At 44.7% G+C, this 22,371-nt stretch overlaps 1 protein-coding gene across 9 annotated transcripts in view; it reads left to right on the top strand.

Annotated features, from left to right (window-relative positions):
• Wasf3 (WASP family member 3) overlaps positions 1–22,371 on the top strand; it is a 99,007-nt gene that overhangs the window by 49,051 nt on the left and 27,585 nt on the right. For all 9 annotated transcript variants that reach the window (XR_010056418.1, XR_010056416.1, XR_010056417.1 and 6 more), the window contains 1 exon segment: positions 6,778–6,920. Coding sequence is in view for 6 of the 9 variants with exons in the window: in XM_063271653.1 (XP_063127723.1) it covers positions 6,788–6,920 (133 nt within the window). In the remaining 3 variants the exon portion in view is untranslated.

The following is a 22,371-nucleotide window of genomic DNA, read 5'->3' as shown; positions in this document are numbered from 1 at the left end:
AACACAGCCTCTACTGCTGGATCCTTTCCAACATCAGTGTTCTAAGTTTCTATGTAGAATTTATCTGTCACCCTCTGGGGACATAGACATTTACATATCAGCCATCATGCATTCTTTCTGACTAATCGGCATGGTGCCCATTGATGTCTTTCTTCCTGGACTCAGCCTTTCTGTGCTAGGTTTTGCCCCTGTCTGTCCCTAGTCAGAAGAATATATCTTACAGTACCTGCTGGAGGTGTTTATTGGAGACTCAATAGCATCTTATCCATCTACCATATCTGTCCCCTCTAAGTCTTCAGGATGCAGCTTTCTTCTTCTTTTTTTTTTTTTTTTTTTTTTTTTTTGTTCTTTTTTTTTCGGAGCTGGGGACCGAACCCAGGGCCTTGCGCTTCCTAGGCAAGTGCTCTACCACTGAGCTAAATCCCCAACCCCAGGATGCAGCTTTCTTGACTGGGGTCCAGACCAGTATGCTGCGCCTACCTTGATTGGCAGGCTTCCCCAACTCCCAACTCCACAGGTGGGTCGTGTCTCACAATTTCCTATTGTGTTTGTGCTCCAGGCACAGGTCCTGAGAGGATCACTCGGTACCCACCAGCAAGGTTTTGTGGGTCTCATCCTTGCCCGTGTCCTGTTTATTTATAGCCTTCATTCCTGTGCTGGCTTTCCATGGACCATTAGAACGGCTTAGCCATCCCTGACTGCATGGTTGTTTTATGGATGGTTCCCCCTCTGAATTTCTCAGATGTCTGGACTGTTCCTTGCCACATCCCTCCAACAGGATATTTTCCAAGTCACCCAATAGCATCTTCAGTAACTGCATCATGTCACCTGACCATCAGTCATAATGTCCTTCCAGCACCTGCACAGTGGGAGTCAGGCAAGTCCTAAATCCCCACCTGTCCACCACTTGCTCTCTGACCATTCTTGGTGTCTCTAGTGTTACTTTCAGTCAGAGGAACAGAGGCCAGGATGCCCCTCTGTGAAGGGAAATGCTTTTGGAGCAGAGGAAGCCAAAACCCCCAGCAAAGCACAGGCCAGCCTTGCTGGGATGAAGGGTGCCACTGAGCATCCCTGCTGGTCGCCATCCTCATGGTGTCACAGTACAGCAGAGGTGCCAGGGAGACCGTGGCTCCTTCCTTCCTCTTCCAGTTGCTTGGGTTTTGTATTGTAGTTTGTCACTGCAGACTTTGTCCGTCTGTCTCATACAGTGAGAGCTGTCTGTCTCTACCATTAAAGAGTGTAGTCTCTCCAAGCTGTGCATTGTGGTCCCATGATTCCTAGATCGGGATCCTGGCCTGATTTCTACAGGGTCTGATGTAACCACAGGCTTTACCACCTGTGCCCCAGTTCCTGAAGTAAGGACTCTGAGATTTAATTAATTATGAGTAAATGCTTAGGCCAGCATATGGTTGGTTACCTCTTCTCATATTGTAGCCTATCTCCATCACCATTGGGGCAAATCTTCTCTTGACTGAATCTATCCCAGAATCCTCTCTCCCTGCTGGAACTCCCGCCTCCTATTTCCTGCCTCAGCTAATAGGCCAATAGCTTTTTTATTGACAGGCAATGCTTCCACACAGAACACAGGAAATTATCCCTATAGTCTGAGATCTAGTTCATGGTTCAGGAACTAGATTGTCTTGCAAAGTTGAGATCATTTCTCAGAAAAGTAGGACAAACTAACCATGCCTTTAACACAGATTCCTCTGCCCCTGGTAACCCATAAACATTTTGCTGGCAACCTTTGCTTCACACACAGACAGATGTGAAAGCATGGTTTGATGCATGCATCCTGGGGTTTTTTTTTCCCATAAAGAAATTCTAGATGCTTCCATGGATTAGTGTCAGAAAAAATAAAGGCAACCTGGGAAAAGTATACACGTACTTCACACTGGGCCAGAGAGACACAGAAACCACTGCTTACCGTGGAACTGAAAAGCCATTTTGCTAACACTGCGGGTAGGGAAGTCAGCCTGTCTGTGTTGTCATGGAGAGAGGCACGGTGGTGAGAAAGGAAGGTTAGGATAGTGAAGGCTGACATTCTAGAGCAGCAGGCAGCAGAGGAGGCAGACGGTGTGGTACGTATGCAAGTGACTGGGTGACCGGCAGAATCAGGCTGTACTGAGGCCATTTGTGGCGACGGAGTGAGCAGAATTCATAGGCTTGGCTCACCCCAGAGCACAGGCAGCCACAGGCCTCCCTGTAACATCTCAGACATTCTTTTGGGTTGCAGGAATGAAGCTTAAGTGGGGGGAAAGAGGAAGCAGGAAGTTGCTGTTCGTTCTCCTTCCTCAGACTTCCCTGTTGCTGTAGAGGACAGCTTGGTGAGGTGTGGGGACAGCAGCAGTGAGACAGTTACCATGGAAAAGACAGTTCCCAACAGGACAGGGTCAGAGTAACATATGGGAAGCACCCAGTCCGTTAGGTGAGGGCGAAGGGCAAGAACTTCATCACAGTTTCTGTGGGGAAGTCACAGGTAGGGAAGACGCAGAATCGACTGTTTGAATAACTCTGTGGTCTCAGGGGATGGAGACTGTCCTTATTTGTCTTGATGGGATTGATTGAGGGAGGTGAACAGTGTCCAGGGCAGGGACCCAGCAGATGAAGTAGGGGTGTGAGGCTCTGGTTTGGCAGGGCTGCACATAAGAGCACAGCCTGGCTCAGTTCTTTGTTGATCCTAGTGATTGGCAGCTCTCAGAGGGGCGGGCTCTCTACAGCCAGGGCAAGGCCCACGTTCTGTTAGGGCTGTACGGCACTAAGCGTTTCTCATTTGTGCCCTAAAAACATCTTGTTAGTTTTAAAGTCAGCCTTTATAGCAATCTCCCAAGCATGCCGTGACCTCCCCTATTGGTTAGCCAGCAGCCCGCTAGCTTTGAGAAAGCTGCTTTGCACACAGAACTAAATGCCTTCGGCAGGGTAGGATGGGAAGCCACAGCACACAGACTGGGCAGGTGAGGGACATTGTGTTTTGTGGGAATCAGCCTGAGTCAGCTGCCTGACTGGCTAGAGTGCCACATGCATGTTTAAGTTTAACACCCTGTCCCACCCTGGGAGGTGGCGAATAGCTCCGTAGAAGATGGAACTCAGTTCTCTAATTCATTTTACATAAGACTTGAGACACCGGTGATATGTGTGTGTGAGAGTTCTGTATATTTGAACAATTGTAGGTGTGAATGGATGTGGGTGATGACTTTCTGTCCAGAAGGTTCTTTCTATACTGACCGCATTTCTGGACAAAAGTTAAAAGTTTGGCATTGAATTCTGAGTGGACACGGAAGAGAATATTATGTACAACTCTTAGCTGTCACACTTTGTTGGGAGTAAGGTGCTTAGAAGGAAGTGAATGCTTCGCTAGTCTCACAAGTGGCCTTGGGAGCAGCGGTTCAGACTCCTGTTCAGTGTCCGCCGCATTGTCTCTGTTTTCAGAAGCCCAGCCGTTCCTTCTGCCTTTGTTCCTCTGTGACTTGAACATGCATGTGAGCCTTGGGCACTTTCACAACTAAGGCAGCTTGTCTGTGGCTCCAGCATTACAGACCCATTGTCCTCCATGAGGGATGGGCCTCATTGGCCCTGCGCACAATGAAATGGTGACCAGCCCAGCCCCGTGCAGGTTTTATGCAGGTAACTCACAGGTGCAGGGAGTCCATGAGTGTAGTGGCCACGCCATGACCAGGACTGTTTTACATCACTCTTCCCTGACTTCTGACTCTTAGGCTCTTCCTGCCCCGTCTTCCGGGATGTTCTCTGAGCCTGGTGGGGTGCTATAGACATCTCGTGTAGGACCAAGCACAGCACAGTCAATTGCTCTCAGCACTTTGATGAGTCATACAGGCAAGCCCTCATGTACATGAAATGAAACATTTGAAAAAAAATCATTTAAAAGGCAAAGAATCCCATCTCTTCTTGGGGGAGCAGTTCTTTAGTTTAAAATACATATATTTGGGGGGGCATATGAAAGTGAATCCTATTGGGAACCTCTTTCCTACTATGACTGCCCTTTATTGAAATCTGAGGCTCTGAAGGGTAGTTGGACGTTGTATGCCTTGCCTACTTCTGTAGGTTGAACTGGCTGACATTTTAGTACAGAGACGCTCTCCTGCCCAGGGTCAGTGTTTATAGATTCCCCTGCGCCCATTCCCAGGGAGAAGTGTTCTAGCCTCTGGGTAGGGAGTTTTCAGAGCAGTGGTGTTCCAGTCAGTGAAGATGGCTGTTCTAATGCTCCTCTGCTTTTCTCAGCCCTGCCCTTGCCCCACCCGCATCATGCCAAGTGGGGGAGAGAGAATCCATCCCTGCAGGGGAAGAAGGGGTTTTTAAACGGCCGTTCCCATTTCCCTCCTTCCTGGTGCCCCTGATTCTTGAGCATGTGTTTTAGAGTTCTTCATGTTTGTAGTCTAGGCCCGGCCTGCTCTGTCTGGCGATGTTGCATCTGAAGTCTGATGGCCACTTCCGTCTCTCGCTCTTTTCTTATTTGTCAGCTTTTCCTCAGAGTTGGCTCAGGGTTCAGTGGTTCCACCCCACGGTTGGTCAGCCTGTTGCATTCATTGGGCCTCTGGTGAAGTAGCATGTGTTATGCAGACAAAAGTGGGAAGAGCTGCTCACATCATTGACAAGAACCAAAAGGGAGAGGTGACTCAGGTCTGCTAGCCTCCTTCTGTGGCACTCCTGCAGTGACCTGAGTCCTGGACCCCAACTCTTCAAGTTTCTGCCTTCCCCTCATGGCATTGTTCAAATACCAGGACTATTATACTTGGATCACTGAAAGTCATTAGAAACCCGACAGTCGGTGTGTGTGTGTGTGTGTGTGTGTGTGTGTGTGTGTGTGTGTGCGCGCGCGCGCGCGCGCGCGCATGTGCACATGCAGGCACACACATATGTCCATGTGCATAGTTTTTTCAAAGCAGCACTCTTTATAATTGACTCAAATTTAAAATGGTTCAAAGGCATTCAGCAGTAGAATAGTAAGTCAGTCATGGTGCAGGCATGCCTGGTGTATAACAACAAATGTTCTATAGGCAAAGAAATAAGTATTATGTAGTGTATTTCTATGAATATACACAAATGTTTCTGGATATTCCATAGAAATATTACAACCCATAAAAATGAATGCTGTGGTGTCTTTTTAATTTTAGAAAAGATGTATTTAATTAAAATAGAATTATATAATTTCTTCCTTTTCTTCCTCTAGCCCTTCTCAGCTACCCTCCCCAAAACTCCTCCCATGCCCCTAACTCTTGTTGATGGCCTCCTTTTATTTGATTATATATATACATATATATGTATATATGTGTGTGTTTGCATGTATATGCAATATATGTATATATATACATATACATACTACTGAGTCCATTTTTAGTGATGGTGTATATATGATTTCAAGGCTGACCACTTTGCATTGGACAACCAATAAGGAGGCTTATCCCTGGGAGAGGCTATTTCTTCTCCCAGAAGTAAATAGTTGCCTGAAATCTTTGTCTAGATTGGGGCCTGCAGAATTGCTCAGCCCCTCTTTGCTGACATGCTTTTGACATTGCCGTTGTTCCAGCTTTGTTTACACAGCCATCTCCAGAAGAGCCTGTTTCACAGTAGACTCTTACAATCTTCCTGGCCCTTCTTCCTCGATGTTCCCTGAGCCGTGAATCCAGGACTTCTGTGTATCCACTGAGCTCCTCACAGTCTGTTGATCTCTATAAGATGTTCCGTTGTGGTTTTCTGTGGTAGTCACCATTGCTGTAAGGAGAAGCTTCTTTGATGAGGGTTGGAAGCTATACTTACTGGTGATATGGAGATAGGATTTGGAACTAGGAAGGAATTCCGCTGGTCTGGCCATGGTGGTTGTAGATTCCTGTCTAAGGTCCATGACCTCATCAGCCCCTAGAAGCTCTCTAGGATTCTAGTATCAGTCATGACTTCCTTCCTATCTGTTACAGTGAGAGCCAACATACACCAGCTTTGATAAATAGTACAAACCTTTTATTTAAAGAAAACCCACAAGATTTGGTCTGACTCCAGTTATACCAAACTCAGTCAAAAACTAAACCGTATGTTTAGAGGCTTCATGCATAGGTGGTAAAGTCTACAGAAGTCACACCTGCCTGGCCCTTGGTCACAGGGAGTGAGGAAGGAACTGTCACCAGAAAGAGACATTCTCGGATGCTAGCAGTCCCTGCTTGTCCAACCAGTGACTTCAAGGCACCTTCAAACATTTGTGAGAGATGTATATGGCATTTTGTGTCTATTTTGCTATAACTAGTAACTATGGGGCGTTTGTTTGTTTTATGATACAGGGTCTCACAGTGTTGTAGCCTTGGCTGACCTGAAACTCACTATGTAGACCAGGTTGACCTTGAACTCATAGAGATTCGCCTGCTTCTGCCTCTTGAGTGCTGGGATTAAAGGTGTGTGCCATCATGCCCTGCTTTCGTTAATTTATTTTTCTGGCCTTGTTCTTTTTCTGTCTGCTGTCATTTCAGGGGAGATTGAGGGCAGGATTCACCTGTTCAGTCTCTCACACATACCTAGAACTCTCGAGTATTCTTCTGTTAAAGGAGAATTCTACATAGATCTGACATCTATGCATTACCTTCTAGCCAACCCTTTCACAGAGGAATGGAAGGCTAATTGAAATTCCTTACCAAATGTTCATTTCCAAGAAAATTAAAACTCTAGATTTGTTTAAATGAGATCACAAATATATATGTGTATGTATGTATGCATACATATGTATGTATGAATGTACTTATGTATGTATATGAACATGTATATCTTTTTAACCTTTAGATTGTCAGCCATGCCTTTAGTGAAGAGGAACATTGAACCCCGGCACCTGTGCCGCGGCGCCCTGCCAGAAGGAATCACCAGTGAGCTCGAATGCGTGACCAACAGCACCCTTGCCGCGATCATCCGCCAGCTCAGCAGTCTGAGTAAGTCCCTTCTGTTTCCCCTGGCCACTGGTGGCACTTTACAGACTTCAGGGAACCCAGTGAATTTTGACTTGTGAGTGGCAACTGTGAAGAAAAGCATCTTCCTCCGTCCACCCTGGCAATGACTGTGTCTGCCCTGGGCTGCTGGCAGCTGACCCTGCATTTAAAGTTGTCATCGTGAAAATATGAGCTGCACATTGCTAGAGAGGACCAGATGGGTAGATATCACAATGTGTCCATTTTTAATGCCTTTTAAGATTAAGTTGATTGTGGATTGAAGTTTTTCTCAGCAAAACTATCTCACTAAATTTGACAGGACCAAGGGTCTTTTCTTTTTTCAATCTGTAAGGTTGGAAAGTAGTTAGGGTCCGCAGTGTACCTCTTATACAGCTGATGATCAGTAAATTCTGGCCCAGTTCCAAATAGAAAGTAACACCAGGTAAGCTGATTACTGCACATATTATCTGTGTTCTACCTGTGTGTAGTTCACTGACAGCAGCTACACCCTAAGGAAGAAAACACTCCACTGTCTGGTCAACAAAGGTTAACATTAAATACCCAAGGGATGTTCTTTTTAGGATTCAGAGAAGTACAAAAAGAATTTTCTTCTTCAGTGCTTTTTTGAAATTGTATTTTCCCACTTTGACTTCTCCATCCTGGCCCTGTTTTCCCACTTTGCCTCCATTCCTTTCAGTGGTGGTGGTTTTTCACTTAACACTTGTACGAAGTGGTAATAGCTGGACAGTCTCTATGAACGTTTATATTCAGGTAGTCTCAAACACAGAAGGGAGATGTGTACAGGAGTGTGTGTGTGTGTGTGTGTGTGTGTGTGTGTGTGTGTGTGTGTGTGAGAGAGAGAGAGAGAGAGAGAGAAAGAGAGAGAGAGAGAGAGAGAGAGAGAGAGAGAGAGTCTCAAGTGCTTTTCTGTATTTATTTTTGAGAAGAACCACTGCAAATAACCATCTCTTTAAAAGGATTAGATTTGATACTGATACCTTTTACAGGGATTTGTAACCTTTGGATAAGGAAACTGTCACTTGGACATGAATTACCATCCATTTTGGAATGGATTTCCCTTGAAAGCTAAACTAATTACAGTTGATTTTGGGTTAGTGGTTGTTCATAGAATATATAAATTTAAATAATTACAGAAAAATCTCTTTCAAGTTATTGATAGATACAGTGTTTCTCTAAGTTCTCTTTCTTGCTAGTAGCTAAAATGTCTGTTGATACAGAATATGAGTAATGCAAACTGACTTAAACTTGAAAATTTAATAACCAGGCTACCCGTTGAACTGTGGTGTTCAGCAGAATGTTACATTAATCAGGTTTAGTCTACCTGTTTGGACATAGCCCCATGTAACTGGCTTTCCTACCTGTTTTGCTGCACAAAGCCCTTGCAGTAGGTATAGGCCCACAAGCCCTGCCAGATGTAGCCATGCTCCTGTGCTTGAAACCTGTACATATGCTAATTACACATAAGGGAATATTCATAAAGCACCTGACCTTTGGAGAAAGATATTTCCTGGGCCCAGGATTTCATGGATCGTGGAATTTCTTTAACTGTGGGAAAGGGCAGTAGAAAAATTGGAGTCGGAGTGCATCCTATTGGAACGGCCAGCGGCTACTACTGCCTTTGAGGTGGAGAACAGGCAGGCTTTAGATGATAGAGAGGAGTGGATCCTCCTGAGAGCCCCCAGTGGAACACAGCCTTGCGAATTTCTTGACTTTAATGCAGTGCAGACCAAGTCCATTCTAAATGCCAGGTTCCAGGAGTAAGATCATAACAGGAGTTTAAAGCCACCGTGGGGCTATCATACACACATTCAGTGGAAAGCCACCGCTCACTCTGGGGTGGATATTGTTGTATTGCACAGGATCATACAGAAACTTGATGTCTCTGAGCACTGCGGATTCTCTGTGGCTTCTTCCCTGGACCAGCGATGGGTACCTACATAGCTAGACTCCCTCCCAGTCAGTTCATATGAGGAAGCTGACCTAACGAACATAATGAATTATGGGGCCTGCTGTTAGGAAGTCGGCCTGGGGATAAGGAGCCCCATGACAGCATGGGAAACCCAAGTTGTAGAGGAGACAGATCTGAGAAGAAAGCAGCAGTCAACGGAGTCTGTATCTCCTCATAGTTCCGTAACTCCCCAGACAGCACCACCAACAGGCGACCAAGAGACCAAATACCTGAGCCTGTGGTGGACATTTCTTCTTGAAACCACCACTCGCAGTATATTTCAACTTTGTCCTCCACTCCGTTTGGTTGCATTGATAATGTACTCACCATTACACTTCAGTCTTTGGAGAGTCTTTCCAGGCAGAGTTTCTTGTGACTGAGTTCTAAGTGTGTGTGTGATGGGGGTGCAAGCTTCCTGTTCTCATCAAGTACTTGTGAGACGCAAGGCTGGAGACCAAGTTGAACTGAGCAGCCTAATTTCAGTGATGCTTCCTCCATGGGTGTGTGTGTGTGTGTGTGTGTGTGTGTGTGTGTGCGCGCGCACACGTGTGCACATGTGTGTTTGTCTCTCAATGATAACTTGGTCAAGGAAGAAATAAAGAAATTGGGGGTTGGGGATTTAGCTCAGTGGTAGAGCGCTTGCCTGGCAAGCGCAAGGCCCCGGGTTCGGTCCCTAGCTCCGGGGGGAAAAAAAAGACAAAAAAAAAAAAAGAAATTAAAGACTTCTTAGAATTTAATGAAAATGAAGGCATAACATACCCAAACTTATGGGACACAATGAAAACTGTGCTAAAAGGAAAACTCATAGCTCTGAGTGCTTCCAAAAAGAAACAGGAGAGAGCATACATCAGCAGCTTGACAGCACACCTAAAAGCTCTAGACCAAAAAAAAAGCAAATACACCCAGGAGGAGTAGAAGGCAAGAAATAATCAATCTCAAGGCTGAAGTCAACCAAGTAGAAACAGAAAGGACCATACAAAGAATCAATAGAACCAGAAGCTGGTTCTTTGAGAAAATCAACAAGATAGATAAACCCTTAGCGAGACTAACCAGAGGACACAGAGAGTGTGTCCAAATTAACAAAATCAGAAATGAAAAGGGACACATAACAACGGAATCTGAGGAAATTAAAAAAAAATCATCAGATCCTACTATAAAAGCCTATATTTCACAAAACTAGAAAATCTGGATGAAATGGACAATTTTCTAGACAGATACCAGGTTAAATCAGGAACAGATAAACCATTTAAACAACCCCATAACTCCTAAGGAAATAGAAGCAGTTATTAAAAGTCTCCTAACCAAAAAAGAGCCCAGGTCCAGACGGGTTTAGTGCAGAATTCTATCAGACTTTCATAGAAGACCTCATACCAATACTGTCCAAACTATTTCGCAGAATAGAAACAGATGGATCACTCCTGAATTCCTTCTATGAAGCCACAATTACGCTTATGCCTAAACCACACAAAGACCCAACAAAGAAAGAGAACTTCAGACCAATTTCCCTTATGAATATGGATGCAAAAATACTCCATAAAATTCTTGCAAACTGAATCCAAGAACACATCAAAACTATCATCCATCATGATCAAGTAGGCTTCATTCCAGGGATGCAGGGATGGTTTAATATACGGAAGTCCATCAACATAATCCACTATGTAAACAAACTCAAAGAAAAAAAAATACATGATCATTTCATTAGATGTTGAGAAAGCATTTGACAAAATTCAATGCCCCTTGATGATAAAAGTCTTGGAAAGATCAAGAATTCAAGGCCTATACCTAAACATAGTAAAAGCCATATACAGCAAACCAGTAGCTAACATCAAACTAAATGGAGAGAAACTTGAAGCAATCCCACTAATACCAGGGACTAGACAAGGCTGCCCACTCTCTCCCTACTTATTCAATATAGTTCTTGAAGTTCTAGCCAGAGCAATCAGACAACAAAAGGAGATCAAAGGGAAAGATTGGAAAAGAAGAAGTCAAAATATCACTATTTGCAGATGATATGATAGTATATTTAAGTGACCCCAAAAGTTCCTCTAGAGAACTCTTAAACCTGATAAAGAACTTCAGCAAAGTGACTGGATATAAAATTAACCCAAACAAATCAGTAGCCTTCCTCTACTCAAAGGATAAACAGGCTGAGAAAGAAATTAGGGAAATGACACACTTTACAATAGTCACAAATTACATAAAATACCTCTGTGTGACTCAACCAAGCAAGTGAAAGATCTGTATGACATGAACTTCAAGTCTCTGAAGAAAGAAATTTAAGATCTCAGAAGATGGAAAGACCTCCAACGCTCATGGATTAGAAGGATTAATACGGTAAAAATGGCCATTTTGCCCAAAGCAATCTATAGATTCAGTGCAATCTCCATCAAAATTCCAAATCAGTTCTTCATAGAATTAGAAAGAGCAATTTGCAAATTCATTTAGAATAACAAAAAACCCAGGATAGCGAAAACTATTCTCAACAATAAAAGAACTTCTGGGGGAATCCCTGACCTCAAGCAGTATTACAGAGCAATAGTGATAAAAACTGTGTGGTATTGGTACAGAGACAGACACGTAGATCAGTGGAATAGAATTGAAGACTGAGAAATGAACCCACACACCTATGATCACTTGATCTTTGACAAAGGAGCTAAAACCATCTAGTGGAAAAAAGACAGCATTTTCAACAAATAGTACTAGTTCAACTGGAGGTCAGCATGTAGAAGAATGCAAAATGATCCATTCTTATCACCCTGTACAAAGCTCAAGTCCAAGTGGATCAAGGACCTCCGCATCAAACCAGATACACTCAAACTAATAGAAGAAAAAGTGGGGAAGAATCTGGAACACATGGGCACTGGGGATAATTTCTTGAACAAAACACCAATGGCTTATGCTCTAAGATCAAGAATTGACAAATGAGACCTCATAAAACTACAAAGCTTCTGTAAGGCATAGGACACTGTCATTAGGGCAAAAAGGCAACCAACAAAATGGGAAAAGATCTTTACCAATCCTACATCTGATAGAGGGCTAATATCCAATATATACAAAGAACTCAAGAAGTTAGACTCCAGAGAGCCAAATGACCCTATTAAAAATTGGTTACAGAGCTAAACAAAGAATTCTCAGCTGAGGATTATCGAATGGCTGAAAAGCACCTAAAGAAATGTTCAACATCCTTAGTCATCAGGGAAATTCAAATAAAAACAACCCTGAGATTCCACCTCACACCAATCAGAATGGCTAAGGTCAAAAACTCAGGTGACAGCAGATGCTGGTGAGGATGTGGAGAAAGAGGAACACTCCTCCATTGTTGGTGGGATTGAAGACTGGTACAACCACTCTGGAAATTAGTCTGGAGGTTCCTCAGAAAATTGGACATTCCACTACCTGAGGACTCAGCTATACTTCTCCTGGGCATATACCCAAAAGACGCTCCAACATATAACAAAGACACATGCTCCACTATGTTCATAGCAGCCTTATTTATAATAGCCAGAAGCTGGAAAGAACCCAGATGCCCTTCAACAGAGGAATGGATACAGAAAATGTGGTACATCTACACAATTGAGTACTACTCAGCTATCAAAAACAATGACTTCATGAAATTCATAGGCAAATGGATGGAACTGGAAAATATCATCCTGAGTGAGGTAACCCAATCACAGAAAAACACACATGGTATGCACTCACTGGTAAGTGGATATTAGCCCAAAAGCTCGAATTGCCAAAGATATAATCCACAGACCACATGATGTTCAAGAAGGATGACCAAAGTGTGAATGTTTCAGCCCTTCTTAAAAGGGGGAACAAAAATATTCATGGGAGGGGATATGGAGACAAAGTTTGGAGCAGAGACTGAAGGAACGGCCATTCAGAACCTGCCCAATCTGGGGATCCAGCTCATATACACACAGCCACCAAAACTAGACAATGCCTATAAAGCCAAGAAGTGCATGCTGACAGGAGCCTGATACAGCTGTCTCCTGAGAGGCTTAGCCGGAGCATGACAAATACAGAGGCGAGTGCTAGCAGCCAACCATTGAACTGAGAATGGGGTCCCCATTGGACAAGTCAGAGAAAGGATTGAAGGAGCTGAAGGGGCTTGCAACCCCATAAAAAGAACAATATCAACCAACCAGAGCTCCCAGGGACTAAACCAGTACCCAAAGAGTATGCATGGACAGACCCATAGCTCCAGCTGCATATGTAGCAGAGGACAGCCTTGTTGGGCACCAATGGGAGGAGAAGCCCTTGGTCCTTCCACCCATCCCTGCCTAGTGCAGGGGTGTGTCAGGGGGTTAGGTGGGAACAGGGGGTGGACACAGTGGTGCAGCATTAGAGTCTCAGCACCGAGGTAGTAGAGTTCAGAGTCATCTGTGTGTGTGTGTGTGTGTGTGTGTGTGTGTGTGTGTGTTGTGTGTGGGGTGTGTGTGTGTATGTGTGTGTGGTGTGTGTGTGTGTGTGATGTGTGTGTGTGTGGTGTGTGTGTGTGTGATGTGTGTGTATGTGGTGTGTGTCTGTGTGTGTGTTTGGTGTGTGTGTATGTGGTGTGTGTCTGTGTGTGTTTGGTGTGTGTGTATGTGGTGTGTGTATGTGTGTGTGTGTGTGTGTGTGTGTGTGTGTGTGTGTGTGTGTGTGTAGTGACTTCCAGGCCAGCCTGACTGCATGAGACCCAGTCTTTGATGGATTTTTCCTTCCAGTTCCTAACCATCAGATGGTGTTACTGGTTGTTTGTTTTGTTTTGGTGTCGAGGTCCTGGCCTAAGTCCTTATGCATGGTCAAATATCCCACCAAAGCAGAATCTTTTTAAAAACTTCCTTCGGGTCTGTAACCTTTATTCAGTCAATCCAGATGAGAAAGAATTACCTAACCTTTTCTACTTTCTGTCCAAACCCCCATCCTCTGCCCACCATGAAATCCCATCCTTCTTCCTCCCACCCACCATCAAATCAATCCAATCCCTGTCCCCACCCCATCAAATCCCATCCTTCTTCCCCCCACCCACCCTCAGAGATTCACTTTCAGGTGTGGGTCCAGATGGGTGCTGTGCAGCACCGGGACTTCCCGCAGGTGTGAGAACGATGCTGGCTGGCTGACCGGCCACTGTGGTCAGAATGGTTTCAGAGGGGGCTTCAGGATTTTCCTTGATCCACACTTGTTGTCCCTCTCTCGGTCACAGCAGCCTGCCAGGAGAGACACCGGAAATCTCCAAGGAAGTAGCAATTGAGACTGGCACTCACATCATCCAGGAAGATTCTGGACCTGTACACAGAATAGGATGTGGAGCTCTGTGCTCTGCTGCCTTTGGGGTGTTTGGCACACTCCTTTGACAGCCCAGTGGAGCGCAGGTCTCTAGGCAAGGGAGCTTTACAGCATTGTTTCTAGTGGGGTTGTTAGGAAACCTTTTCAACAAGACAGTATTGGTTGCTGCTGCTAAATTTAGTGACAGTTATAGCTTGTAACTTGTAACTTGAAGACTGTTAGTGTAAAGACAAAGGTCTGTAAGCCTTCGGAGTTTACCCAGTAACAAAGTACCTGCAATGCAGTCTCAGGTTGTTTTCAAATATGAATTCCCAGTGCAGGAGATCAGAGCAGTGGGGAAAGAGAAAAGCCCCCGACTGGTGCAGCTGTGGCTAACACTGCAGAGCTTGCTGTCCAGCTGAGGAGCGTTGAGGGGTTTCCTTCAAATAATGACAGTCACTCTGCACACCAGTTAGCATGAAACCTAGAATACTTCCACCATTTTCCTTGATTGATAATCCCAAACTCTTGTACCTCCCAGCCAGCTGCTCAATTAAAACTGCAGTATTGATTTGCAATCAGATCCTGGCTGGTATTGTAGTGAAGTAACAGCTTTCATAAGTTATAACTTTGCTAAGGTTGGAAACTTCTAAGAAAGAAGCCTTTTAAAAATAAAAAGATGAACCACCAAATAGAAGAAACATGTTTTATGCACATTTTTTGCTAAAAGACTCATCAAAGAAGTTTTAAAACTCAGTATTAAGCGAGGAGGAACTGATTTTGAAGAGAACAAATACTGGGGCCGAGAGATGGCTTAGCCACAAGAGCACTGGCTGCTCTTGCAGAGGACCTGGGCTCAGTTCTCAGAACCCACATGGCAGCTCACAACCATTTGTCAATTGCAGGGGATCTGATGCCTTCTGCCGGCCTCTGTAGATACTGAATGCACATAGATTTGTGTAGGCAAAACACTCCTACACATAAAAGTAAATATATCTTTCTAAAAAGCTGAATAAATCCCAGTATTCTTTGGCCAAGGAAGAATGAGATAATGAAGAAGTGAATAAGGAAAGACTCAACACCATTAGAGTATGATTTTAATATAATTTTCCTTTTAAAGGAAAACACTGTGACTGTTACTTTCTTCTATTCTTTTTTTTCTTTTCTTTTCTTTTATTCGGAGCTGGGGACCGAACGCAGGACCTTGCGCTTGCTAGGCAAGCGCTCTACCACTGAGCTAAATCCCCAACCCCTACTTTTTTCTATTCTTATGATAATAAATGTTCCCTTTATTTCCTTTAAAATGCACTCTCTCTCTCTCTCTCTCTCTCTCTCTCTCTCTCTCTCACACACACACACACACACGCACACACACACTATACTCGATTATATGTAAAAAGTATAGCACAAAATTACACAGACTACACAGTATTCAACCCTGCACCAGTTCAGTGAATTACTGAAGAGACTGCTTTGTATCTGTCGTTACAAGAATGACATCTCAGTATATAAATAACTATGAAGCCCGTCCTCTGTGAAGCTGTTCACCTAAGGAACTTTGAATAGCTGAGGGGATTGTATCCATAGACTTATTTAACCCTTTTCACTGTTGGAATGCATGAGACTCCTTTCTGGGGAGCACTAGTACATAACATATCTTTGGGCGCTCTGGAAACAAACATCCTGCCATCTTAATAGCCATCAACTTACTTGTAGTGAGAGAGAGTCTCTGTAGATGGCTTAGAACTGAGTTCATTCATGTAAAATCCCACGCTTTCCCCTAATCATTGCTGTCATCTTAGAAGAGATTACCAAGAGACATAAACAACGAGGTGAAAATACACGGTTAAGGTTAAAGATACAGACTTGAAGGAAATCATGGGTAGAAAATGTATACTGCAATTGCAATGCGTAATACGAAAGCTGGTCTGGTTAATATCAGATGGGAAGGGTGAAGGGTGTTATACACAAAAGAGCCAAGAACATGGACTAAACCTGTTCATGTAGTGAAACACCTCACGGCCCAGGTGTAAGCAAGAACTTTCTGAACAGGACTCCAGCAGGGCAGGAGATCTCACCCAGAACTAACAGAGTCCTAGCATAGAATTAAAAAGCTTCTCCACAGCCAAGGAACCCGTCAGCAGATCAAACACCCTGCAGAGTGAGAGAGACCCCAGCAGCTACACTTCAGACAGGGGTTCACATCTTGGTTGCCTAGAGAAATGTTAACATTGTGCACAAGAAAATAAAATTCCAGTTAGTGATGGATTGAATGGACACACTCAAAAGAAGAGACACAAGTGACTAGTAACACCCCAAAAACTGCTCAACGACTGACCGCAGTGAACGGCAATCACCTAGAAAATAGGCGACAATGAAGACGGGGTGAGGGAAGACAATGTTTTACTCACTGCCAGTAGGAAGAAAACTGGTGTGGCCATTATGGAAACTAGCATGGAACTTTCTCGAGACTACACAGTCCAGGTTGTTTACCCATGGGCGTGTTCTACGGACCTCAAGCCCCGCCACAAAGACACTCTGATGTCTGTGTTTGCTGCTGTTCTGCTCACACCTCCCGGAACTGGAGTTACAAGTGGTTGTGAGCTGTCTAACATGGGCGCAGGGACTCAAACCTGGTCCTCACTGCAAGGACGGTGGCAAGGAAGTGCGATCGGCCTGGATGCCCATGGACAGTTTGGATAATGAAACTGGGCGCGCCTATTCAACTGTGAAGAAGATTATGAAATTTGCAGGAAAGTAGGTGCACATGGAGATGACTACACTCTGTGTGGCCACCTAGACTCAGAGAGACAAAGATGGTGTGTTCTCCCTCACTTGCAGATCCAAGATTGGTGTGGATATAGGTCATGAAAGCATGAGAAGAGTTGAAATGCAGGACAGTATCAGCACATGTGACTGAGGGAGGAAAAGAAGTTTCTAGGGCTAACAGTGGGGCTTCGTGAGGGAGAGGGAAGGTAGACAGAATATGTTTTATTTGAAGATGCTATAATGAAACCTAATCCTTTGTAGAATAATTAATATATATGTGTGTGTGTGTATAAAACATTTATATAAACACACACACACACACACACACATACATATATATATGTATTACAGAGGCAGAAAAGTAAAATTATCAATATAAAGTGTCTTAGTGAGGGCTTCCATTGCTGGCAAGAGACACAGTGACCAAGGCATCTCTTATAAAGGACAGCATTTAACTGAGGCTGGTTTACAGATTCAGAGGTTTAGTCCCTCATCATCACAGCAGGAGGCACGGCCGCACGCAGGCAGATGTGGTGCTGGAGAAGGAGCTGAGAGTTCCGCATCTTGTTCTGAAGGCAGCCAGGAGAGACCAGTGTCCTCAGGCAGCTAGGAGGACATTTCCTTCCAGGAGTAGAACCTGATCATAGTAGGATGCCTCTAAAGCCCCACCCCACCGTGACGTACTTCCTCCAACAAGGCCACACCTCCTGACAGTGCCTTTTCCTTTGCCCAAGCGAATTCAAACCATCACATAAGGAGGAATGTAGGGATTACTTCATAACCGACGATCTGGAACACAGTACAATTCACATGTTAAAAATGTATGTGCATGTGGTAAGAGTGCTTCAAAGCACAAGAAAGAACAATAAACAGAACTCAGCACCTGGAGAATGCCTTAGCAGTTAAGACTTCTTGCTGCTCTTGCAGAGGACCCAAGTGTAATTCTCAGCATCCACCGGGCAGCTCACAACGTCCGGCTCCGGGGAATCCGATGCCCTTGCCTGGCCTCTGTGGGCACTACTCCTATGTGCACATAGCTATACACAGACACACGCATATACACAGAATTAAAAAGAAAACCAGACTGTTTTAACAATAAAATAAACAAAACTAACAGGAAACATACAAATTACAAATAACATTTGGGGGTATGATTTTAAAAACCCCTAATTATTGAAAGAAAATGTAGACAAAATAATTTATAGTAACATGAAATATTTGAATGATCCTACTAATCAGTTTGGCTTAGTGGCTTTTGTGTGATAAACTTGCAAGCTGTAGAATATACATTCTCGAATCGTAAGATGGCTGAGCAGATATAAGTGCTCCATGCCAAACCTGAGGACCTGAGCTTGACAACGGGAAGCTCGTGGTGGGAGGAGAGGACTGACTTCTACAAGTTGCCCTCTGACCTCGCTATGTGCAGGATGGGGTACGTACTCACGCGAGCATGGACACATATGTAGGCATGCATGCATGTATACATACACACTTTTTCAATATTCTACAATTTATTTTTATGTATATGAATAATTTTGCCTTTAGTTATTTCTGTGGACTACATATATGCAGCACCCATGGAGGCCAGAAGAGGCATCAGATCCCCTTGGAACTGGAGCTACAGATGGTTGAGTCACCATGTGGGTGCTGGGAATTGAACCCAGGTCCTCTGGAAGAGCAGCCAGTGCTCTAACCACTGGGCCATCTCTCCAGCCTACATAATTTTTTTTCTTGTTTAAAGAATATACACTTTCTAAAAGACTATTCCCAGGGAGCATCTACCAGATGGAGCACCTGCTATTATATAAAACATAAGTATAAAGAGATTAATATAGCGTGTGATGATGATGAGATGCCAATTATCTTTAAGATAATTTTCAAATATTGGGAATTCAAGCAACATTATTTTAGAGTATTGCTGGTCAAAGGAAAATTTAAAACGGGAATTAGAAACACTTTCAGAGTGATAATAAAGCAGAGTACCGGTGTGTTTGTGGGATTTACACGTGGATATCCATGGTGAATTGCTCAGCCATGCTGCTCTAATACCCTCCTTAATCAGGCTTTGTGGCTTTAGACTTGGCGCGTCCTATCCCACCTCACGTGTACACTCCTGAATATGCTGATCTCACTTACAAAAGAGACCCGTGCTCCCCTTCTGAGCAAAGCAGCCCAGTGCCAGCGCCCGTGCCCTCTACTGTCTGCCCCTCTTCCCCGCGGCTGGGCCGGTCCATTTCTGCCACCAAATCCTGAGGGCTCCTGTCCTGCTCTCCTCGGGCTCCCAACGGATGTAGCCTGGCGGGGATGCTCCCGAATCTCTACACCGTGCTCCCCTCCCCTCCCCTCCCTTCCCTTCCCTTCCCTCCCCTCCCCTCCCCTCCCCTCTCCTCCCCTCCCCTCCTCTCCTGTCCTCTCTGGTTACTGATTCTCTTCACAGCAAGGTTCCTTCAAGCGCCCCAGGCTTCACGGCCTCCACTCCCCTGATTGTCTGCTGATGAACCTGCCTCAGTCCTGCAGTGAAGTCCAAGTGGCTAATGCCCCAGTCTCACTCACTTTACACGATCTGGATCTGTTATCGGGACTCACCATTAGGATCTTACTGATGTATTTATATTTTGTATTTATATTTACTGATGTATTTATATTTTGTCTCTTCCATGCACGTGGCAAGCCAATCTGATGGTCTTCATGCTATGACTTCAAAGTTTATAGCTACAGTCCTGGCCTCTCCCCTCGATTTCCGATTCCTTTATACAACTGCTCACTTGATAGCTTCAGAGCACTTCAGACTCGATACGCCTGAAACACAGTGTCTAATTTCTCCCTCTGTTTCTCTCATCTCTTGTACCCAGATGTCCACTCCATAGCAAGTGGGCTTAGTCGCCTTGGGAATAGACACTTAATTTGCACACCTCTCACTTCCCAGTGGGGAAAATTCTCCCCACCCGAATCATGACCACTTCTCCCCTCTGGGGAGGAGCCTCCCGTTGTCTCTCGTTGCTGCATTCTAGCCCCGCCCCCTGAAAGTACACACGTATTTGTGCAATCCATGACCTGGGGCTCAGTGACCCTGGCCTCCTGGGTGTTGCTCACACACACCAAGGGCAATGCTGTCTTCTGATGGACGTTCTTCCCCTGATAGAGCCCTCTTTGCTTCTGTTGATATAGTTTACCCAAGACCATGTGGTACACAGACATACCTGCAGGCACAAAGCCCACAGACATAAAATAATAATAAAGAACTCTCAGTTGTCAACATGGTGAAAGTCCCTTCGTTATCTGTACTCTAAGACAATTCAGAGGCGTATTTCTCTGTTGGACGTGAGTGGAAATGGACTCACACGGTCCTAATGAATTCCTAAGCAGAACCTTTGGTGCTAACAACTACGTTGCAACTCCCTCAACATGGTCCTTAGCTCGCTTCAGCGTTACTCTAGTTCAACTGTTAATAGACTTGCTATATTGATGAGCAGAACTCAGCATTCCACATCGTTTCGGGAAATCGCAGACTAAAATGGCAACACATTATGCACATTCACCAGAAAACATGGCTCCTTCCACTTCCTTCCTGTCAGCCCCTCACTCGCTGTCTGCAACGGGAAAATACTAATTATAGAAGTCTAATTTCTCTATCCCTTTATCAGTTGAGAGCTTCTGGGTGGGAAGACAGCATCGCTGCATGTTCTCCATCTCCTTAAGCATTCACGGGAGAGGCTACATGTCACCATTTCCTACTCGTATAGCACCTAGCACACAGTGACCCTCTCCCTCATCACGAGTCACCATGCTTGAAAGGACGCTGTAACTTCTGCAGGAGTCTGAGGTGTACTCCTCTATCCTCTCGATATACCATCCCTCAGGTTGACTGTTGTCATAGCAAAGGGGGAAGAGGAGTTCTGGAAATTTCCTTGGTGTGCACGCTTATGTGCATGGCTGTGCGTGCACACTCGGGCACTCACATGTATGCACGTGCCTAGGTAGAACCAAGGTATTTCAGACAGGGTGTGATCGATGTTCTTTCACATTCCTGGTACCTGTTAAAGAGGCACCCCAAAGGAGCAGAAACATGGAATCCACTTAGCTAATACTCTCGACAAGTCTGTGACCAGCAACATCTGCATGCTTACTCGCTAGTGGGAACACTGTGAAGTCTGCCATAGGAAAAGAAAAAATAAACAAAAAAGAAAAAGAAAAAAGAGAACCAGCTCTGTGCAGGTAGTGAAGACATTACAGGTTCCATGCTCACAAAGCCAGTGAGATCAAAACCAGATTAGCTTGACGTGAGTCAGGAGTAAGATGAGCTTAAGGCTTCTCATGGGAGCAGAGGGTAGGTGTCTTGCCAGAAAACTCACCCTGTGCCCTGCAGGGCCTGGTTTCAGGTTAACTAGCTCATGATTTGGTTCATGTGTTTTAACTCCTTAATTCCCAAACCCTCTAAACTCCCAGCGACTTTCCTAAGAGGGGTTCACTCACGGCAACTGCTGACATTGGTCAGTAAGGTGGCTGTGGTGGCCACAGCATCCTCTGGGCAGCCTGGGTGTGTTTGTGGGGAAGTTCACAGTGAGTCAGGAGCTGGGAGGAAGCACGGCCAGTCTCCTTAACTACCGTCAGCTACGCTCGGATTCTAGTTACCTGTGGTGAAATAAGCATTGTGTAAAGCTGACCCTTGTTACTGTGTTTGGGTGTTTAGCTCAGTGTGGTGTCGGTGCTCAGTTTCTCATGACGTGTCCAGGGCCTCGCATCTCACAAAACTGAACCTCTTCTCGTTAAACCACCCCAGCCGCCTCCTCCTCCAAGTCCATAGTAAACGCTGTTCTGTGTTCTGTCTGAATTTGTCTGTTCTATGATGCCTGTGAATGAAATCACATGGCATTGTTTTTCTGTGACCATCTTATTTCATTAGATGGTATCATTAAGGCTCATCCATGTTGTAGAATGTGCTGGACTCGACTGCCTTTTAAAGGCTAATATTCAATTTCATTATCCCTGTATCTGTTGATGGACAAGTGAGTTGCTTGTACCTGTAAGCCATAATGCACAGCACTTCTGTGAGCGTGTGTGTAAATACCTATTTCTATTTTTAAAAAGTATTTATTTTTTGTCCGTGACTGTCTTGTGTGTGTGTGTGCATGTATGTATTTCCCACAGAGGCCAGAAAAGGGTATCAGACCCTTGGAAGTGGAGTTACAGATGTGAACACCCATGTGGATGCTGGGAACTGAACCTGGGTCTTTTGCAAGAGAAGAAAGAGCTCTCAACCATCAAACCATCCCTCCAGCCCATTAAACTGAAATGGATGGAGAAACAGCTGTTTTTCTAGGCTAAGCTTAGAGGTGAAATGATTGCATCCTGCAGTAATTTTGTGTTGCACATTGTGAGGACGGTCACACATGTGGCCAAGAAGGTTCTATGAGCACTAGAAACTGAGACTGACAGGTGAAATCTGTCTCCTCTGTTTCTGCCACT

Source organism: Rattus norvegicus, chromosome 12 (genome assembly GCF_036323735.1).
Source record: "Rattus norvegicus strain BN/NHsdMcwi chromosome 12, GRCr8, whole genome shotgun sequence".
Lineage (NCBI taxonomy): Eukaryota > Metazoa > Chordata > Mammalia > Rodentia > Muridae > Rattus > Rattus norvegicus.
This window is presented reverse-complemented; position numbering and strand designations above follow the sequence as displayed.